General features: G+C 34.6%; 1 protein-coding gene across 10 annotated transcripts in view; it reads left to right on the top strand.

Moving 5' to 3' along the window:
- The first annotated feature begins 3811 nt into the window (after window positions 1–3811).
- LOC130960807 (putative disease resistance protein At3g14460) overlaps window positions 3812–22268 on the top strand; it is a 94525-nt gene continuing 76068 nt past the window's right edge. Inside the window, exons 1-7 of one of the 10 annotated variants that reach the window (XM_057886277.1) lie at window positions 3812–7697; window positions 8098–8297; window positions 8411–8767; window positions 8943–9034; window positions 9423–9514; window positions 9751–9869; window positions 11720–11742. In XM_057886277.1, coding sequence (XP_057742260.1) covers window positions 3966–7679 — 3714 coding nt within the window. In that variant the 5' untranslated portion in view covers window positions 3812–3965 and the 3' untranslated portion in view covers window positions 7680–7697; window positions 8098–8297; window positions 8411–8767; ... (2 more) ...; window positions 9751–9869; window positions 11720–11742. Of the gene's footprint in view, window positions 7698–8097; window positions 8298–8410; window positions 8768–8942; window positions 9035–9422; window positions 9515–9750; window positions 10156–11719; window positions 11993–22268 lie in introns of those variants that run through there. The other 9 variants (XM_057886276.1, XM_057886274.1, XM_057886279.1 and 6 more) reach the window with 9 other exon arrangements.

Raw genomic sequence — 22268 nt, 5'->3', positions numbered from 1 at the left:
GTTGGTATAGTTACTTCTTTCCTCCTTACAATTTACTTTTCCTATTTTTGTTGGAGTAAGAAAAAAAAGATGATAATAACTTGGTTTGAGAAGGAATTATATGTAGTTCAGGGAAAGGTGGTGTTTCTACCTTATTGTTTAATGTATATGCTAAGCTGAATGTGCTATAAATATCAACTTAATTTTGGTTCTTTAACTGCTGCCAAAGCTGTTACAATGCCAAAACCTCAAATCAGTGGTGGAGCTTGTAAATTTAAACAAAAGGATGTAACTTTTCTAATGCATTCAAGTTCATTACATGAATTTATAAAGACCTCTGTAATATCGTTCTTCATTAATAAAATCTGTTATCAAAGACAATCTTGATAAACTTTCTCCTTGTTGAAGAAAATATTAGGTCGGGGCTTTGAGTGTTTGATCGTTTGTGGATTCTGTTCTGGATGTCAAGCTTACTGGCTCCTCTTTTGAAAATTATGTGAGTTCTTAAACTACACATCTAGTCTAATAATTGATTTTTTTTGTCCAAACTTTTCATGGGAGATGATCATACTTTTACTAAATTGATAATTCAAGTTTTACAATTTTGTGATCATATTCAAATAATATGCACTTTGGTATGGATTAATTTGATGTAATGGACCTCAATTTTCATTACCATATTGTTACTAGAATGATAATTCTTTTTCTTCTTTTTGGATTGATTATGCAGTCACTATAAATCTGCAGTTGGGAAGTGGTTCAATGGTGGTTTGGACTGAAATTTCGATAGCAAGTTCTAGATGTACTTTTTCGTTCGAATGGTTGGAGGATTAAGATAAGATTTGGAGGGTGAGATATGGCTCTGGTTTTGTAAATTTTTCATGTTTTTGGTTCACATTTATATGCTGTGGTGCTTGATTCTTTTGACTTAATGTAAGCATTTGATTTGTTTACTTATTTGAGATTCTCTTGTATCCTTACTTAATTATAGTGGTTTTCCACATTAAGAGGGTTTTCCACGTTAAAATTTTGGTCTCTTATTTCTATTTTTATTTATTTTTTTTACTTCTGTTATTCAATCAGTGTCACTGTTTTGTATATTGTTATCCCAATTATTCTCTCAAGCAGCTATTCCAATTGATGGGGCATTTGCCAAATCAATGTGTTCTGTTTTTGAGTTCCTCTTCTTTCGAGATCTCAACCGTCACCCAGCCTGATGATTCCTCAGAAGATTGAAACAGCATGAGTAACACATACCTGAATAGTATCCAAGTTCAGTAGGAGCCTCATTATATTCTCTCCAAGTGCAATCCTCTGCTTCTCATCATTTTGTAGATCAGAAGAGTGCTCAAACGCTTGAAATAGAAGCTTTGACATTAGTCAACTCCTTACTGACTTCTCTGCAACAATACAGAGAATGAGATACACTATAATATAATAGCATAACGCAACTAATCTATTGCTAAGTACCATTTTCATTCTCTTCACTAAAAAAGACATCACTGAATTCTTTGCTGCCGGTTCAAGAGTAAGACAGGCTGCTTCCGCCATGAATATGTGACATATATTGATCCCATTCTCATGAGTTTAGCATGTCATTAGTTAGTTAGAGGAAAGATATCTTGTTTGTAATTCAATTTCAAACCAATCCAATGTAACATCCATCCTAAGGTGTAATGCAAGTTTATGATTACCTTGATTTATATGCACTTCATCACAAAATGATGCTCTGTCTTTTCCACTAATTAATGAAACTAATAATGCAGCAGCATTTACTAATATACGTTTAAAATTAAATAATTTTATTTTTTAGTACTCATTTGTATTCTAGTATTTTTGTGTGCATCACACATTTTAAATCTAGTATATTATATATTAAAGCAAAGTTGCCCCAGCACATAAAACATCACTCAGACGATCCTCCAGACCAGAAGCGGAGAAAGAAGAAGTAATTAATGGAAAATTGCAAAGAAGAACTCACGTAGTGATGCTTCAGTGGTGTGCCTTTGACCACTTTATACCATCTTTCCAACTTTCCATAGCAAATTCTGGTGTTCATGTATGTCTTCTTCATATCAACATCAAGAACATTCAAAGGCTATCCATCCCTAATCACTCAACTTTGCCTCCTTTTAATTTGTTAGACTTGGTTGAACTACCATTGCCATTGCCATCATCATCAAATATTTGCCAAGCTGTTATATCATGCACAAGTAAATACATATTTTTGTTCCAAAAAATACACATAATTTTTTAATCCGAATGCGCACTTTTTAATTTACATACACAAATCCAAATGCATTATTAGTTTATTGTTGTGTTCATTTAGTAGAGATGACAGCCAAATGCCTTAGAGAAGCAATGATGTTGGAAGAAGAGGAGCTCAGAATTAAGACAAGACAATGAAGCTGTTGAAGTTGTTTGATATTTGAAGCTTCACCATGATTGCATGGCTGCATTTGTCAAGTTTCTTAACACTGGAGTATGAAAATTGATGAAGTTTTTGGAAACAGCAGCCACTGATATAGTTGTCAAGTTAGACTGCTTACATTACACCCTTTGAGTACGGCCTTTCACCAAACCTTGCATTATATATCATTGCTACTTTGATTTGATGCATTTGAGAGAACTTTACTCGTGATGCTGTCATTAAGTATGATACTATGCCAGCAATGATAATCAAAGCCGAAATCAATATGGTTATACTCATCATATACTAATCAGTATTTCTCTGCCAAATTCCTCTACTTGCGTCAATACAAAAATTTTCATCAAGTATTTACTGTAAAGTGATGTTTGTTAGAAACAATTTTCAAAGGGAAAAATTAAAGAAAAGAAAAACTAGACCTTAAATCCTTAATTAATTAGGATTAGGAAAGTTAACATTGCAACATCAGTATCATTATTTTATTATGAATATGAACCATAAACGCGCTCATGAATCATGATAATTTTTACTTTAACACACAATTTCCACAGAGACTACAATTCCATTGGTCCTTCAAAAGTTAGTTGGAACTTTTCACGCCTTGCTATCACATTGCATCTTTCAAAAGATTGTTAGGACATGATTAAAGGTTTTATGCAATTACATTGAACCTTCGAAAATAACAATTAAGAATTAGAAGTATAGTGTTATAATTAAGAGCCAGCAAGACACTCCACTAACACAATTTTTTAATGTTAGAAGTATAGTGTTATAATTAGAAGTATCATTGTCCCCCTAGCATTCCTCTTTTTTTAATGTTACCACGGAGACCCCGAGTCAATTAATTGCCTTTGTCTTTTTGCCAACAAATTATGGCGGGAAACCAATGTCTATCAACCTTACATTATTTTATTACTAAGGTGTCTAGGGAAATGATAGACACCTTGTTAATAATGATTTGTATTGGTACAACAGGCTGCCTTCGTTTGCATGTATGGGACAGAAATAGAAATATATAAATAAAAATATTGTGTTTAGAGATATTAAATTAATATATTTTATAAAAAAAATATGAAGATATTAATAAATAATACAATTTATTTTTATTATTTATTAATTTTTTATAATTATATTTTTTATTATTATATATTTTTTTAAAATTCTTTGAATGAAAAATAAAAATAAATTAAACTTTTATAATTTATTCTAATTTTTCTTGTTCTCACGCCCAAAAGCAGTCATACGATGATGTCCTACTTTAATTATATAGTTAATTAATTTCCACAAAGACTAGTTTTCGTTGGTCACAGTTTTGCTTTTTGAATACTTTGTTTCATCCTTCAAATAAAAATAAAGTAAAGTGCAAAGCCAGCTTTACATTACACTGCTTAGAATTATTGCACTGCTTAGAGGTACTTTCCAGATAATTCAGTATATGCCTATTATTGATTAATACCTTGCAAGCATTACTGCAATAATATTGCTCTCTCTTGTTACATTCTGAAAATCCAACCACGCACCAACGCACTGATTAATTTGCTGCTGTTGTGACCATATCATGGCTGAAGCACTTGTTGTTGGAGCTTTAGTGTCTGGCTTGGCCAACGTTGTTCTTGACAGGCTCATTTCTTCTGAGTTTGTCAACTTGGTTGTGGGCAAGAAGCTGGATCGGAAGTTGGTTGAGAAGCTGAAGACTGCTATCTTGGCTGCCAAAGCTCTGGCTGCTGATGCCGAGCAGAAGCAGTTTGGAAACGAACTCGTGAGGGAGTGGCTTGATAGTCTCAAAGATGCTCTCTACACTGCTGATGACTTGCTGGACCGTGTCTTCATTAAAGCTGAAATTCGCAACAAGGTACGCATTCGTCTTCCTCACTTCCTTGATCTGTCTGGTAGGAAGATGGTGACTAAGATAGAAGAGGTGGTTGAAAGAATAGAAGATCTTGAGAAACGCAAAGATACCCTTGGTCTCAGAGAGATTCAAACAGGAAGCTCTTCATGGAGACCTCCATCCACTTCTCTTGTGAAGGGGAATGTGTACGGCAGGGATGGTGACCAACAGGAACTAATCAAGATGCTCAATGACAACAATAATCATAACTTATCCGTCATCTCTATTGTTGGTATGGGCGGGGTTGGTAAAACTACTTTAGCGCAATGGCTCTACAACAATAAGGATTTGATGGATGGGGTTGATCTGAAAGCTTGGATTTGTGTTTCTGAAAATTTTGATGTTGTTGAGACTACAAAGAATGTTATAAAGGGGATCTCTTCTGGTGTTTGTAGTCTTGACGGCTTTGATTTACTTCAACAAGATTTGAAGGAAAAACTGTCAGAAAAGAAGTTCTTCATTGTTTTGGACGATGTTTGGAGTGAAGACGTTGACAAGTGGAATAGTTTTATCGTCCCTTTTCAACATGGGAGAAAGGGAAGCACTATTCTTCTAACTACCCGCATGGTAAATGTTGGTCGAATAGTCCAACACTATAACTCTTACACCCTCAATCAACTGTCAGATGATTATTGTTGGTCTATTTTTGCGGATAATGCATCCTTTCCTGAATCAAATGGGAGCTCAGAACTGGAAGGAATAGGTAGAAAGATTGTCGAGAGGTGTGATGGCTTGCCGTTAGCTGCAGAAACACTTGGACGCTTGTTGCGCTCAGAGCATCGTGCTGAAGAATGGAATAAAATACTATCGAGTGACATTTGGGAATTCCCTCTGGCAAATTGTAAGATTGTTCCTGCATTGTTATTAAGTTACCATCATCTGCCTACTCATTTGAAACGATGCTTTGTTTATTGTTCATTGTATCCCAAAGATTATCAATTTGATAAAGATGAATTAATATTGCTGTGGATGGCGGAAAACCTTTTACAACAACCAAGGAGGGGACAGACTTTAGAAGAAGTTGGTTGCGAGTGTTTCGATGACTTGGTTTCAAGACTATTCTTCAAGCAGGTCGAGTATTACGATGAGAAGTATTTTGTGATGCACGATCTCATGCATGACTTGGCAATTTTTCTTGCTGGAAAATTTTATTGTAGATCATTTGAAGAACTTGGTGAAGAGGAAGAGATGAGTATTCTAACTCGTCATTTATTATACGATCGTTCAATCTCCAAGAAAACATTCTCCTCTCGTGAAATAGAATCTTTGAGGACATTATTGTATATCGATGATGGATCTCATATCGAGAAAGCACCCGCAACATTACCATGTGACATATTGTCAAAGAATAAATACTTGAGAGTTTTATCCTTTGGTAGAATTGATATATTTCCTGATTCAATAGATAAATTGATCCAACTGCGCTATCTGGATCTTTCTTGGAGTGATATTGAGGTATTGCCCGAGTCATTGTGCAAGTTGTGTAATTTACAAACGTTGAAGCTAAAAAATTGTTTTTCCCTAACTATGCTGCCTAATGGCATGTGTAAGCTTGTGAATTTGCGGCATCTTGATATAAGGGGTACTCGCCTGAAAGAAATGCCAAAAGGAATGAGCAAATTAAAACAGTTGCACATTTTAAGCAAGTTTGTGGTGGGAAAGCAAGAAGACAATGGAATGGAAGAGTTAGGAGGGCTTTTAAATATTCATGGATCACTTGAGATTGAGAAATTGGAGAATGTGGTTGATGGCAATGAGGCAAGGAGTGCAAGGATAATAGATAAGAAGCACATTGAGGAGTTATTGTTGAAATGGTCTAGATTTGGTGATATGGTTTCAAACACACATACTGATGAAGAAGATATACTTGGGGGCTTGCAACCACACACTGGCTTGAAAAAGTTGAGTGTTGATGGATACAAAGGTAAAATATTTTCAGACTGGATGGGGCATTCCTTGTACCAAAACATGACAAGTGTATCTCTACAATATTGCTGGAATTGCTGCGTGCTGCCTTCACTTGGACAACTGCCTTCTCTAAAGTCCCTGAGCATCAAAAGATTTGATCAACTAGAGAGCATTGGCAAGGAGTTTTACAAGAATGAAGGCCATCAACATTCTTCGCCTATTGCACCGTTTCCCTCATTGGAGACATTGAAATTTGATGACATGTCACGTTGGGAGGAATGGCACTTACCTGACTCAGAAGCCTTTCCTCAGCTTAAGAGCCTTCAAATAACACGGTGTCGAATGTTAAAGGGAGATATGCTTAATCAGGTATTAATGAGAATCGTTTTTTCCTCCTCGGATGTTTCCAAAGTGCGCCAACTGGAAATACAAGAAGAACGTCAAGAATGGGGGGTTAAAGAGATGAGACTTGATGGGGATAGGTTATCAATTAGTGGATTTGAATGTGTGGCGGAGTGTGCATTTAAGGCAAGGATCATCCACCATCTAACTTCCCTCCAACAAATATATTTCTTGTGGTGTTCATCTGTTGTATCCTTGGGGGGCAATTGTTTACCCAAATCTTTGCAAAAGCTCAGAATCCTTTATAGCCGCCAAATTGAATTACTCCAGCAACAACACAAGTATGATTTGGTAGATCTACAAATAGAACTCAGTTGTGATTCACTGAGCTCATTGTCGTTGGATGCCTTTCCCAATCTCGAGAATCTCAAGATAGCCATGTGTTCAAATCTGGAATCAGTTTCAATGTCAGAGCCACCACACGCTGCTCTTCAACGTCTCATCATATCTGACTGCCCTCAATTTGTGTCATTTCCCCAAGAAGGACTGGCTACACCTAACTTGACTCATCTCGATGTTAGCGGGTGCTGGAAGTTGGAGGCATTGCCACGTGGCATGAATAGTCTTCTCCCAAATTTAGAGTCTCTGGACATACGAGGTTGCCGAAACATTTGCAGGTTGCCAGAGGGTGGTTTGCTGCCTAACCTGAAAACGCTTAGTGTAGGAGATTGTGAGCAACAAGTGAGGGGTGTATCATGGTTGGGCAACTTGGACAACCTCACTCATCTCACCATTTCAGGTTTATGGTGTGAGAGCATAATAAAGTCATACCCAGAGGTGGGTCTGCTGCCTCACCTTCCCTCCCTTGCCACTCTACATATCCGAGCGTTTGATAATCTGGAGACATTGGAGTGCAGCGAGCTTCTCCGCCTCACCTCCCTCCAACAACTACACATTTCATACTGTCTAAGGCTGAACAATATGGAAGGAGAAAAGCTGCCTCCTTCTCTCTTACTACTTCAAATTGACTACTGTGATTTGCTGGGCGAACACTGCAAGAACAAGCATCAACAAATTTGGTCCAAAATTTCCCACATTCCCACCATTGAAGTCGATGTCAACAAAATTTTCTGAGTAGAGATTTCTGAGCAGGTAATTCTCTAACCTTCATGTTTGTCATGCTACCACAATTAAATTCACACATGCATAAATTTCCTTTTCCTTCAAGTCAAATTTTTTCTCTTTCTATAAACAACATTAACCATTTGAACTCATATGCCAACTGCAAAATTTGCATTTTTTTTCTTTCATTTATCGGTAAAGCACTCAGTTTGCAGTTCTAAACTTCTAGTTAAAGAAATATCCTTTATTACTTGTTAACTCTCATATTTTATTAAAAAAATCGCATTTAAAGAGGTAAATAAGAATTTCCCTAAACAAAAATTGAACCACAGGGAGTATTTTTTTGTGTATCCAACATTTGGGTTTTTTTTTTTTTTGTCAAAAAAACAAATAGATGTATCAAATTTATTGTTTCTACTATCTTCTGCAGGTAGCTTGTGCACATATCAAGATGTAATCCTATACATTGGCTATACATCTTCATTTAATTCTAAGTTCATTTGAGGTGGTAATTAAGCTGGATTGATGTGTTGGGAAACAGAAACTTTGTTTTCTGATTTTGGCTTCGAGTTATTAAAATGCGAAGAGAAAGTTGGTGGCACTCATTATTGAAAAGATTTTTTGTTGTTGGTATATTTCTCTATTCCTCTCTATAATTTTCTTTCTTTTTTTCTTTTTGCACAGAGAAAATGTAAATGATAGCTTGATTTGTCTTTGTCTTTGTCAATTCTTGATGATCATAGAGTTAGCTGTTGTTGCAAGATTCATGTAGGATAGCGAAAGGAATCAGCATCCATAAGGTGTATAAGTTTTTTGCTCATAGATTGAATCTTACATAAAATAAATAGTAGTAGATGCCTATAATAAGCTATTTCTAATACTAAGAAAAGATTTTGTAATAATAACTATTTCTTCCTTTTTGGAGATGGACACGTTATCAAACAGATTTTCCAATGTGACCAAGGTATGTAGCTAATGAAGTCAAGATTCAAGGAATATGCTTTTCATATTTGAAGATGATAATCATGTACTTGAAGTAGTCGAAGAAGTTGTAGTGATGCCATCAGCAACAATGTCGTTCCTATCAACTTCACTCAATGGTGTGTGCAGTTTTGTACACATACCAAACCAATTGATGTCATTTCCTTTCACTGTTGACTCTAAAATCAAACCAATAATTCAACGTTCTGTTCATGAGGTTTTCACATAATTGTGTGTGGTTTTTGAGATGACAAACACTTTAAGTCTTGAAATATTTTTTAATTTGTGTTTCAGGAAGTCCATATTGAGGTTTGGTAACCATATCTAAATTATCTTCATTCAATCCAAAGTTCATCAAAAGAGGTTCTCTGTAATTTTAGCTTCAGGTTGGTATAGTTACTTCTTTCCTCCGTACAATTTACTTTTCCTATTTTTGTTGGAGTAAGAAAAAATGATGATGATGATGATAGCTTGGTTTGAGAAGGAATTAGTTATATGTAGTTCAAGGAAAGATGGTGTTTCTACCTTTCCCATTTTTAATGTATATAAATGCACTATAAATATCAACTTAATTTTGGTTCTTCAACTGCTGCCAAAGCTGTTACAATGCCAAAACCGCAAATGAGTGGTGGAGCTTGTAAATTTAAGCAAAAAGATGTATCATTTCTAATGCATTCAAGTTTATTACATGAATTTATAAAGACATCTGTAATGTCAGTATTCATTAATAAAATCTGTTATCATAGACAATGTTGATAAACTTTCTCCTTGTAGAAAAAAATTTATTAGGTCTGGGCTTTGAGTGTTTGATGGCTAGTCGATTCTGCTGAGAATGTCGAGCTTACTAGCTCCACTTTTGAAAATATGTGAGTTCTTAAACTCTACATCTAGTCTAATAATTGACTGCTTTTTGTTCAAACATTTCATGAACAGGATCATACTTTTCACTAAATTGACAATTTTAAATTTTACGATTTGTTATGATACTCGAATAATATGCACTTTGGTATGGATTAATTTTGATGAAATGGACCTCAATTTTCATTACCTTATTGTTACTGGAATGATATCTTTTTTTTTTCTTTTTGGGTTGATTATGCAGTCACTATAAATCTGCAGTTGGGGAGTGGTTCAATCTTGGATTGGACTAAAATTTTGACAGCAAGTTCCAGATGTACTTTTCATTCTGAATGGTTGGACGATTAAGATAAGATTTGGAGGGTGAGATATGGCTTGCATGCGCAAAGTAGCTCTGGTTTTGTGAATTTTTCATCTTTTTTGTTTTAGTGTTTGGTTGTTTTGACTTACTGTAAACATGATTTGTGCACCTATTTAGGATTCTCTTGTATCCTTACTTGATTATAGTGGTACTTCTTTTTTGGTCTGAATGACCCGTGGTTTTTATCTCTCACATTGAGAGAGTTTTCCACGTTAAAATTTTGGATTTCTGTCCCTATTTTTATTTTTCTGGTTTCTGTTGTTCTATCGCTGCCACTGTTTTGTGTATTGATATGTAAATTATTCTCTCAAACAGCTATTCGAATTGACGAGGTATTTGCCAAATCAATGTTTTCTCTGTTTCGAAAATTGAAAATTTTTGCTTTCTAAATTGTAATATTTGGAATTAGTGTCCTTTTGCAACAGAAAAGGTACTTCTTTTTCAAAAAAGAAGAAAGAAAGTACTTACACAATTTTTATATGAGACACTATCTATGTATTCATGAGGTTTCATATGAATAAATATAATAAGGATTTAACTAACTTGTGCCCTAAGAGCACATTTTAAAAATACAATAATAGAAACTTATAATGTTTTTGATGTATTCAATGCATTGAAATCGTAAAAAGGTTAATTTTTGTAATAACTTTTATGAAACATTTCCTTTTATGGTATGTTTAACCAATGCCCTTAGGGCACAAGTTAGCAAAACCCATATATTATGAATTGAATTTTATCAGATTTTTAACACAGGACTTGAAGAAATGATATGGAAAGTAGGAAATAGTAAAGATAACATGTCAGTGATGATTCAAAATTTATTATCAACTGTTAAGCTTTTCATGTTCTGTGACTCTGATGTCAAAAGCTATAGGGTCCCAGTTTTTCTGCTCCTTAAAGAATATATATAGCAAGTACACCTTCAGGATTTGATGGGTCTAACATCTCGGTTCATAACCCCTGTAATGTGTCCTGTTTGAATAAAGATCAAGTATGACACTAGTTTGAAGAGAGCATGTCTTTGTATGAAGGTGGCTACCATGCTTGTGGATTCTGCTTGTGGCTATCAAGCTTACTACCTTTGCTTTGAAAATCTTGAGATTTCTTAAACCTCACATCTAGTCTAACAATGGATACTGTTCAAACAATTTTGTGATCATATTCTTGTTTACTTGGTGTGTTCAAATATTCATGAGGAAGGAATCCATAAAAATAAGAATTTGCTTTCGAAACTAAAAAGCTATAAAGTATTGCTGTTGAATTATTTTCTGTTGATTCAAACATGCACTTATTTGACAGTTAGTTATCAGATTAAATAAAAAGTAGATGCATATACTAACTCTTTCTAATTTGAACTTGTGTGCTGCCTATTTTCTTCTACTATCCTTTAGCTGATGTGATAAGATGTTCTTTTAATTTCAAGCCTAATTGGGATTCCTTTGAATTTTAGGCATATTATCATTCTCTTACTAGTTAATGTCAGCAACCATTAAAATGTGCACTGGGCAGCCTCTATGACAATGGCAAGTTGATGAGCATGTAATGACTTTTAAAATATTCTTGAGTGTTTGATTGCTAGTCGATTCTGCTGAGAATGTCGAGCTTTCTTTTGAAAATTATGTGAGTTCTTAAATTCTACATCTAGTCTAATAATTGACTGCTTTTTGTTCAAACATTTCATGAACAGGATCATATTAAATTGGCAATTTTAAATTTTACGATTTGTTATGATACTCGGATAATATGCACTTTTGTATGGATTAATTTTGACGAAATGGAACTCAATTTTTATTACCATATTGTTACTGGAATGATATCTTTTTTTTTTTTTCTTTTTGGGTTGATTATGCAGTCACTATAAATCTGCAGTTGGGGAGTGGTTCAACCTTGGATTGGGCTAAAATTTTGACAGCAATTTCTAGTTGTACTTTTTCATTCTGAATGGTTGTATGATTAAGATAGGATTTGGAGGGCGAGATACGGCTTGCATGCGCAAAGTAGCTCTGGTTTTGTGAATTTTTCATCTTTTTTGTTTTACATTTATGTGCATTAGTGTTTGGTTGTTTTGACTTACTGTAAACATGATTTGTGCACTTATTTAGGATTCTCTTGTATCCTTACTTGATTATAGTGGTACTTTTTTTTTGTCTGAATGACCCGTGGTTTTTATCTCTCACAATGAGAGAATTTTCCACGTTAAAATTTGGGTGTTCTGTCCCTATTTCTATTTTTCTGGTTTCTGTTGTTCTATCGCTGCCACTGTTTTGAATATTGATATGCCAATTATTCTCTCAAACAGCTATTCCAATTGACGAGGAATTTGCCAGATCAATGTTTTTTCTGTTTCTAAAATTGAAAATTTTTGCTTTCTAAATTGTAATATTTGGAATTTGTGTCCTTTTGCAACAGAAAAAGTACTTCTTTTTCAAAAAAGAAGAAAGAAAGTACTTACACAATTTATATGAGACACTATCTATGTATTCATGAGATTTCATATAAATAAATATAATAAGGATTTAACTAACTTGTGCCCTAAGGGCACATTTTAAAAATACAGTAATAGAAACTTTTAATATTTTTGATGTATTCAATGCATTGAAATCGTAAAAAAGTTCATTTTTGTAATAACTTTTATAAAGCATTTCCTTTTATGGTATACTTAATCTATCCCCTTAGGACACAAGTTAGCAAAACTCATATATTATGAATTGAATTCTCAGATTTTTAACACGGGACTTGAAAAATGATATGGAAAGTAGGAAATAGTTAAGATAACATGTCAGTGATGATTCAAAATTTATTATCAACTGTTAAGCTTGTCATGTTCGGTGACTCTAATGTCAAAAGCTTTAGTGTCCAAGTTTTTCTGCTTCTAAAAGAATATATATGGCAAGTATCACCTTCAGGATTTGATGGGTCTAACATCTCGGTTCATAACCCCTTTAATGTGTCCTGTTTGAATAAAGATCAAGTATGACACAAGTTTGAAGAGAGCATGTCTTTGTATGAAGGTGGCTACCATGCTTGTGGATTCTGCTTGTGGCTATCAAGCTTACTACCTTTGCTTTGAAAATCTTGAGATTTCTTAAACCTCACATCTAGTCTAGCAATGGATACTGTTCAAACAATTTTGTGATCATACTTGTTTACTTGGTGTGTTCAAATATTCATGAGGAAGGAATCCATAAAAATAAGAATTTGCTTTCGAAACTAAAAAGCTATAAAGTATTGCTGTTGATTTATTTTCTGTTGATTCAAACATGCACTTATTTGACAGTTAGTTATCAGATTAAATAAATAGTAGATGCATATACTAACTCTTTCTAATTTGAACTTGTGTGCTGCCTATTTTCTTCTACTATCCTTTAGCTGATGTGATAAGATGTTCTTTTAATTTCAAGCCTAATTGGGATTCCTTTGAATTTTAGGCATATTATCATTCTCTTACTAGTTAATGTCAGCAACCATTAAAATGTGCACTGGGCAGCCTCTATGACAATGGCAAGTTGATGAGCATGTAATGACTTTTAAAATATTCTTGTATCATTTGACATTATCTCAGCCTCAACTTCCTTTGTGCTAATGTCTTTTCATCGATCTGATTGTGTAGCAAACCAAATGGGTACCGTTATCGGTGCATAGGAAAATTTATCTCTTAGCAGGCATGAAAATTCCAATCCAAATACTTATATAAGCGCAAATACTTTTAACAAGTCTACAAGCCTATTCATAATCTAAGATAAATAAATTTACATATTCTTTTGTTCATAGAAAAAGTCTTGGGAGCAACATTGGACCGCCAACATTCATCACCTCATAAACACAGAAAAAAAAATCCAAAACTCTTGGAAACAAGAACCTCCGAAACCCAATTAGAAGAAACATTTGAGATCCAAGTAGGAGAAGAAGGTTTGAAATGAGAGGGAGAGGGAGAAACCGTTTTTTCTTTAGTGCACTTTTTAAGCATCTTCTATTTGCTTTTATTTGTTGTTGTCTACTTGTCAAAAACAGATTCCTTGATGTGCAGACAACTAGGAGTCTAGGACTCAACATCATTCCTGTGTTGATAGACTCACTTATGCTTTTGGTCATTGGAAACACAGTAGAATTCAGCTCCATCGTACATGTACTAATCTCAACTATATCCGTTGTGGTTTACTTCTGCTGCTTCAAGATGGATTATGCACCAATTCTAAACATACTCTGCTTCAAAATTTTCCCAATGAGGGTGCGCGGCCTCTGCATTGCTATATGCACTTTAGTATTCTGGATTGGAAACATAATTGTCACATACACACTGCCTGGTGATGCTCAGCTCAATCGGACTCGCCGGTGTCTTTGGCATGTATGCTGTTGCTTGTTTCATCTCCTGGATATTTGTGTTCTTGAAGGTTCCAGAAACAAATGGCATGCCCCTTGAAGTCATCACTGAATTCTTTGCTGTGGGTGCAAGGGTTGGACAGCCTGCTTCTGCCAAGAATGTGTCACAAAATATAGATCTCATTCTCATGAGTTTAGCGTGTATGCATGCATGTCGGTTAGTTAGTTAGTTAGTTAGAGAAAAGATATCTTACTTGTAATTCAATTTCAAACATGTCCAATATACCATCCTTCTTAAAATGGAATGCAAGTTTATGATTACCTTGATTTATATTCACTTCATTGCAAATTTATGTCTCTGTCTTTTCTACTAATTAATTGAACTATTAATACCGCAGTTACTAATAACTTTTACAAGCAAATAGTTTTAAGTTACTTTATTTTCTTAATAAAAAAGTACTCTCATTTGTATTCTAGTTTTTTTTTTTTTTTGGTTCTTCACACACATTTAAATCTAGAATAATATAAATTAAAGCAAAGTGGAGGTAGCATATGAAACATAAATCAGAGGATCCTTCATGCTAAAATAAGAAGTCATGGAAAATGGCAGAGTAGAACTCACATAGTCATAGTTATCGAATATTTTGCCAGAAGTTGCTAAGCTATTATATCATGCATATATAAATACATATTTTTGTTCTAAACAATACACATTTTTGTACTCCAAACGTGCATTTTTAACTTATGTGATTCAATATTATTATTAGTTTATTGTTTGTGATCATTTAGTAGAGATGACAGCCAAATCCCTTAGAGAAGAAATGGTGTTGGATGAAGGAGAAGAGCTCAGAACTAAGACAACAGAAGCTGCTAAAGTTGTTTCAGATTTGAAACTTCAGATTCCATGGCTGCATTTATCAAGTTTCTTAAATAGATAAGTTTTTCTGCACTCCTATTTTTAAATATTTATTTTAAAAATTTACTACATCTAATTTTCATTGTATCTCACTATCTTGATATAAATTTCAAATATATTGAATTGTTCATTTATTAAATTTGTAAATTGATAGATATTCTTGGAAAAAAAGAGTGCAGTTGTTTTCTTTATGCTTTGGTGCTTGGTTGTTTTAACTTACTGTAAGCATGATTTTTGCACTTATTTGGAATTCTCTTGTATCCTTAGTTGATTATAGTGGTACTTTTTTTTTTTGTCTAAAATGACCCGTAGTTTTTACTTCTGACATTGAGAGAATTTTTCACGTTAAATATTTGGTATCTTGTCCCTGTTTTAATTTTTCTGGTTTTTGTTATTCAAATGTTTTCACTGTTTCAAGTATTGTAGGAAACTAGCAGAAAAATGACTCACTCCGAAACCCACTCCGGAACCCCTTGTTTTACGTTTCAAAGCTTTTGCACATGTTGCTGTTGTTCGCTTCCATTTTTTCCCCTTAGGAACCCTAAACCCTAACGATATTTTCGATTCCTTCAGCTTTTAACGGTATTTAACTGTTAGAAAACTCAATAGCATTTCTCCAATATTGTGTCTTGTTATTTGAAATACTATTTAACCACCTTTAGATTACGACTCTCAGGGCTGTTGTTTGTACTGTAACAGGTGATCATGTCTTCATCCAGGAACAAGGGCAAGCGGCCTGCAACAGACGTTCAACGAAACCAGCAACACCGCCCACTGCGTTTTCTGAAGCCAATAATAATTCTCCCAAGCTTCAAACTGGTAAGCCACCTCCCATGATAGGACACCTAATGTTATTACTTCCTGAATGATCAATGTGTTGGCCAACACTTTCCTGCTCTTTCGCAGGCCCTCCTGATCGGTCCAGACAAACTCCCGAGCGGGGCCCCCTACATAACCCTAGTGGTCCCTGATGGCAGGTGTATCGGCCATCGGTGCTTCTGGAAACAACAGCAAAATGGCATCATCGCATTGACCCGTGGTTGGCCAGAGTTCTACCGAACGTACCAAATTAATTTAGACTCCATGCTTCTCTTCAAGCACAAGGGGAACTTTGAATTCCAAGTGCGTATCTTTGACTTCGGCGGACGTGAAAACACATACCGCCCCCGACCGTCCAAGGAACCGTCGTACGTAGCGAAAGGTGCTTACCGGCATGCTCGGTGTATTAACAATCCTTCCTCACAAAAGGCAAAAGCGATAGCCCAAACGTACAAGACCAAATGGCCATTCTTTGTAATGGACCTCACTGACCGCGTCTTGCACTCCCACCTGTTGGTAAGGCACCAATTCATTTTCTTGTGCGTGTCTTCATGAATAAGTTTTTTCTCTGTTAGTGATCTACTGCTATGCTACAAATAGCCAAATGTCCCTCATCTGAGCCATTTCACCGGACAGAGACACACACTCTTCCTATCACACAGACACATTGAGGTCGAGGCCACCTACACAAGATTTAGTGGCAAGTGAGATGGTAGCTTCGGGGTCATCTCTGGAGGCTGGACAGAATTTGCTAGCCTGTGCAAATTCGAGCCCGGAGGTGTGGGGATCTTTGAGGTCATGTCAACTGAGCCAATCACAATTCTCCAGGTCCGATGGAGCAACGACGCCGCAAGCTCCTGAATCTTACTATCCTTATGTTGTTAATAGACTTGTATTTTGTGGATGAACTTCGTGTGTATCACTTTTTGTGAATTCCATTACTTGATGTGCTAATTCCTGGGAAAACAATAGACCAGCTTTCTTGTATTTTGTGGATAATGTTGTATCGCTCTTTGAAAATAGACTGTGTTTCTTCACACGCTTACTATTAACCAACCACCTACAGCAGGGGTGTTGTCTGTGTGTGATGTTTACAGCTACTGCTACAACCTAAATCACGTCCCAGCTTGCTAACCAAATTGAACCCCATCTGCAACCTTCTTCTTACATTACACTGACTAGTACTGCTTTACTTCAGTGGATTTCTCCATTATTAGTTCTCTGCATTCAGTATGCTGTAATTAAAATGGCTTAATAAGGACAAACAAATATTTCTCATACACCAACTCCCAAGTTAAGGTAAATCTTGAAATCACTTGCGATAGATTAGCACAACATTTGCATCTGCATCAAGGTTTTACGTGTACATGTCCATGCAGAAGTGATACTTTATTTTTTTTTTTTGGGTACTTTGTAGAGTTACTACTTGACCAGTTCTGCAGGAGGAGTTGAGGTAGCATTATTAAGGTAACGACATAGTATTTGGCACTTTTTTTTTCTGGCAAGGGTCCAGGCCCTGCGACATCGAACCCAAAACCAACAACTTCCCTATCGCCAAAATGGTATCCCACCTATCGACCAAAAAAAAAAGGGTTTCCCTCCTACACGCCGGTCAGGTATCTACGTTTCCACCTCCATTACCACTGTCCATTACCGACGACCATTACGAATGCCATCACCATTTCGCGAGATAGCATCTTCGTTCTGTCGCTGTATCTTGGGAGTGGTCGTGTTCTATTTCCTATCTCCCATGCCAGACCCATTTCCTTCTCCATCCAGGATTTCCATCCAAGATTTGCATCGCTAACCAGTTGCTGTCGTCGGCCACTGTTGAAGACCATCAGGCACCTCCTCCATTCAATCTTCCAACCTCGAACCCTCTCGGCGGCGATGAAGTTTGCCAGTGACTATATATAGCTCTCCCTAAGTCGCGGCCGTTGCGCCGAATACCTTCCAATATCGTCACCTTTTCATCGCTGCACTGAGTCACCGAGTAGGGTGACCAGTAGAACGTGCGTGGTACTTATGGGTGCTTTCTGGGGGTTCGAGTTTAGTATTACAAATTTTTTTGAGGGGGACAAAGGTAGCCCAGGTTCCAAGTTATAAGCAAAAAAAAAAATTGACTCAATTCGTCCAAAAAAATAGATAAATCGGTTCTTAAAATTCAAACCGAACTAAACCACACTGAATCGGCCTACAAATTCATAAAAGTTTGGGTCAAATATGGAATTGGGAAGAACTGTTGTATGGAAGCCATCCTAGCCCTTGAATCAGCATCTTTCTATCTGGTCCACCAAGGTCCGGAAAATACTTTCCCCACCAAAGACAAAGCCTATATAGTTAATTAATTTCTATAAAGACTAGTTTCCAAGTTTGTTTTGGTCTCACTTTTGCTTTTTGATACTTTGTTTCATCCTTCAACGAAGAATATGAAAAAGAAGTAAAGAGAAAACATAGTATTGCACTCCACGCGATGCCAAAGTCTTTTTGCTGAGGAACCTTTATGTTTGTGATATCTCGCTATATGCCCATTATTGCTAAATACCTTGCAAGCATTATTACAACTAGAATAAGACCCGTGCGATGCGCGGACGGTAATTTAGTGATAGTATATAATAAATATTAGAAATTGCTATGTTTTATAGAATTAAATTAAATATGTGTAAACAAAAGTTAAATTTGAAAGGTGTTTTATTTAAAATAATTTGTAGTACAAAAGATTTGAATGTTAGAATTGTACAAAGTGATATTTTTATTTGGTGGTTTGATTTTTACATTTGCTTTTGTTGATGGACTTAGTCTTCTTATGTAGTGCTCGTCCTCATTTTTCTTTATTGGTTGTTGTTAGAGTTGTTGCTTTCTTCTTTCTGTCGTAGATTCTTGTAAAGGCATAATCTTTATGAATGGTTGAGTTGTATGCACTTTCTATTGTTGTTTGTTCCATCTTTGTATTTATGTTCTTCTTCCGAAGACGTGTCTTGAATTTGTATGATTTTCTTTCTCCTTAATCTCTTGATGGGTATGTGATCTTCGTCTGATGATATTAGTGTTGGCGAAGTTGGTTCCTATAATCAATGAATAATTTAAATTAGAAATAAAAATAATGTCTTGAATAAGTGATTTTTTTTAGTAGGTATACTTGAATTTTGATTAGATCGAACACATCTCTTTTGATTTAATAATTGCCTTCTTTTGCGTCTTACCTTTCGAAACACAGCATATCTTTCCATCTCATTATTTGTATTATCTGCGGTGTGGAAGATATAAATATTATTATGTTTTGCAAGATTTACATTATACTTTAAGCTCACCAATATAATTATGCACCGATGATTGTCCATCTGAAAACAGCAAACTTCGATGAAATGCAGTTTTAAGCAGAAAAAATACAATGAAAAAGTATTAAAAATACAAATAGGTTTTTCAATTTTTTTCTCAACAATTGGATTTAACCAATGGATTGGACAATCTTATTACACAATAAAATTGGAAGGATATCCATATTTTTCTACGAATTGCAAAATTACTATTGATGTGATTTTTTGACCCAAAAAATCATCCTTTTTTTTTACCAATTTTTATGATTTCAAATATAATGCAAAAGATTTCGTTTTCATCCTACATAATGACAGCAAACAATTACAACAAACTATACAGATTTTTTCCTATTAATTAGCTATGAGTAGCAACAATTAGAACGAAATATGTTACAAAATAATTTGTACTCACCTAAAGTGAAAGCTCAATTGGCAATACTCCTTGACTTAAACATTGCTTTCTCTTCAAGGGTTGCAAAATTATTATTGATGTAATTTTTTTCAAAAAAATTATCCTTTTTTCACGCATCGATAGAAGTAATGTGGGTAAACTTATTTATGGATTGCAAAATTAATATTGATGTGATTTTATTTTAAAAAAATTATCCCTTTTTCACAGATTTTTATGATTTTAAATATTATGCAAAAGATTTCATTTTCATCCTACATAGCAAACAATTACAACAAACTATACGGATTTTTTCATATTAATTAGCTATGAGTAGCAACAGTTAGAACAAAACATGTTATAAAATAATTTGTACTCACCTTAAGTGAAAGCTAAATCGACAATACTTCTTAACTTAAGACATAGCTTTTTCTTCAAGCGTTGCAAAATAATTGTGTTTCTACATTTTCAAAATAGGCATCAAAATCACCTTAGGAATCAATTTACGATAAAATAAGGAAGGTGCAATAAAAATTATGTTAAACACCAAGCTGCATAATCATATGTTGGAGGCACATATCTTCTTGTCTTCCTTTCTTTGAAAGGATTGCTCTCCGCCTCTTTAATCTAACAATTTTGGGTATTAACTATTTCGGTCTATCATTACCACTGCAAATCCTTCTACAACAAAGAGAATAAGACATGGTCAAAGAATGAAAATCCATTCCAAATAAATTGTGGAAGCAATAATGCACATGTGGAATAACAATTTGAAAAAAAAGGAACACATAAATATAAATTGTGGAAGAAGTAAAGTGATTCTTAAATGTTTGGTCCAATGAACTTCATTTGGTTTATTTTAGGGAGGGGGATGGTGCAACAATGTTACTACTTGCCTTGCTTGAAAGAATGGTCGTTTAGGTTCATCTAAGAAAATGGCCAATAAAAATTATGTTAAAGGCACATATCTTCTTGTCTTCCTTTCTTTGAAAGGATTGCTCTCCGCCTCTTTAATATAGCAATTTTGGGTTTCCGGACTGTCATTACCACTACAAATCCTTCTACAACAAAGAGAATAAGACATGGTCAAAGAATGATAATCCATTCCAAATAAATTGTGGAAGCAATACTGCATATGTGGAATAACAATTTGAAAAAAAAAGGAACACAAATATAAATTGTGGAAGAAGTACTCCACATGTAAAATAACAATTTATAATTTGATGATGAAATATTGCAATCGATAGTATATAGCGAGCAATAATTTTAAATGCACATTAATTTTGGTTGTGACTGTTGGACAAAAGCGTTTAAAAAAGAGGAATACATGAACCTGCGCTACTTGCAATGAGTTCACAATTAAAATGTTATTATTTATAACAAATAAATAGGGCAATTGAAAATGATATTGAACAATGAGAAGAGTAAACGGCAAAGACAACAAAAAATATTTATTTCTTTTGCTTATATCACTATGATTAAACTAATTGCTTTGGCAAAATGGCAGAGGGGTGAAAGAACTGTTTTGGAAAGATAAAACCCAATCTTAATTCCAATTCCATAAGAACTAGAAGCTTTTTAAGTGGCTTTTCTGTTATTGAACCTGCAAATTCTTAGCCATGATTATGATTTTCATTTACCATGGTCCATGAAGATTGCCAAAACAAATTTTTAATTCTCAAGTTTGGATTCATATGTAAAGTGATTCTTAAATGTTTATTTGGTCCAATGAACTTCATTTGGTTTATTTTAGGGAGGGGGATGGTGCAACAATGTTACTACTTGCCTTGCTTGAAAGAATGGTCGTTTAGGTTCATCTAAGAAAATGGCCAAGCAAATTGACTTTTCAGGGATTTTAAATAACAGAAGAATTTTAAATTTATGTATTTTCTACTAGTCATAGATCATGTTTTATTTTTTCCCCTTCATTAATTCACATTTGCTTAGGTTTCTAATAATGAAAGTTGTTGATTCCAGATTTCTACAATTGGAACAGAGTCAAGGCTAGGTACTGTGATGGTTCTTCATTTATTGGTGATAAGGAAGAAGTTAATCCACACAATACTCAAAAGTAATCTCTTAGTTGAATTATCAACAGAAGCATTAAACACTTGCAAATTGTATTTCCTATTTTTGATTCTAACGAGACTATAAAATATCATGGTGTATAAATCAAACAACTCAATTGCACTTCAAAGGGGCAAGGGCTTTTGCTGCTGTCATACAGGATTTACTTACAAAAGAAATGAAAAATGCTCGAAATGTAAGAGACATCTATGATCAGCGACTACTTTTCTTCTTCCTCTATTAATTTTTTTTCTTAGTAATTGAAACTTATCACTATAACTTCCTCCTCTATTAACTTATTTATTGATACTAAATTAAAAAAAGTTGGAACTAATTTCATTCATGAAAAAACTATTGTAAATAAATAATTATATATTACAAAAAAACCGTTGTCAAAAGTCATTAAAGGTAATGGTATTAAAACCGTTGGCAAAGACGACTACAAAATAGCAATGGTATTAAAACCGTTGCCAAAAAATGACACCAATGGTAATGCTTTAAAACCGTTGGTTTTGTGAATAATAAAACAACAACAGTTTTAAACTGTTGCCTATTCAGTTATGGTTTTAAACCG

This window comes from Arachis stenosperma, chromosome 2, assembly GCF_014773155.1.
Source record: "Arachis stenosperma cultivar V10309 chromosome 2, arast.V10309.gnm1.PFL2, whole genome shotgun sequence".
Taxonomy (NCBI): Eukaryota; Viridiplantae; Streptophyta; class Magnoliopsida; order Fabales; family Fabaceae; genus Arachis; species Arachis stenosperma.
The sequence above is the reverse complement of the archived record's forward strand: the minus strand, read 5'-3'. Positions and strand labels throughout refer to the sequence as shown.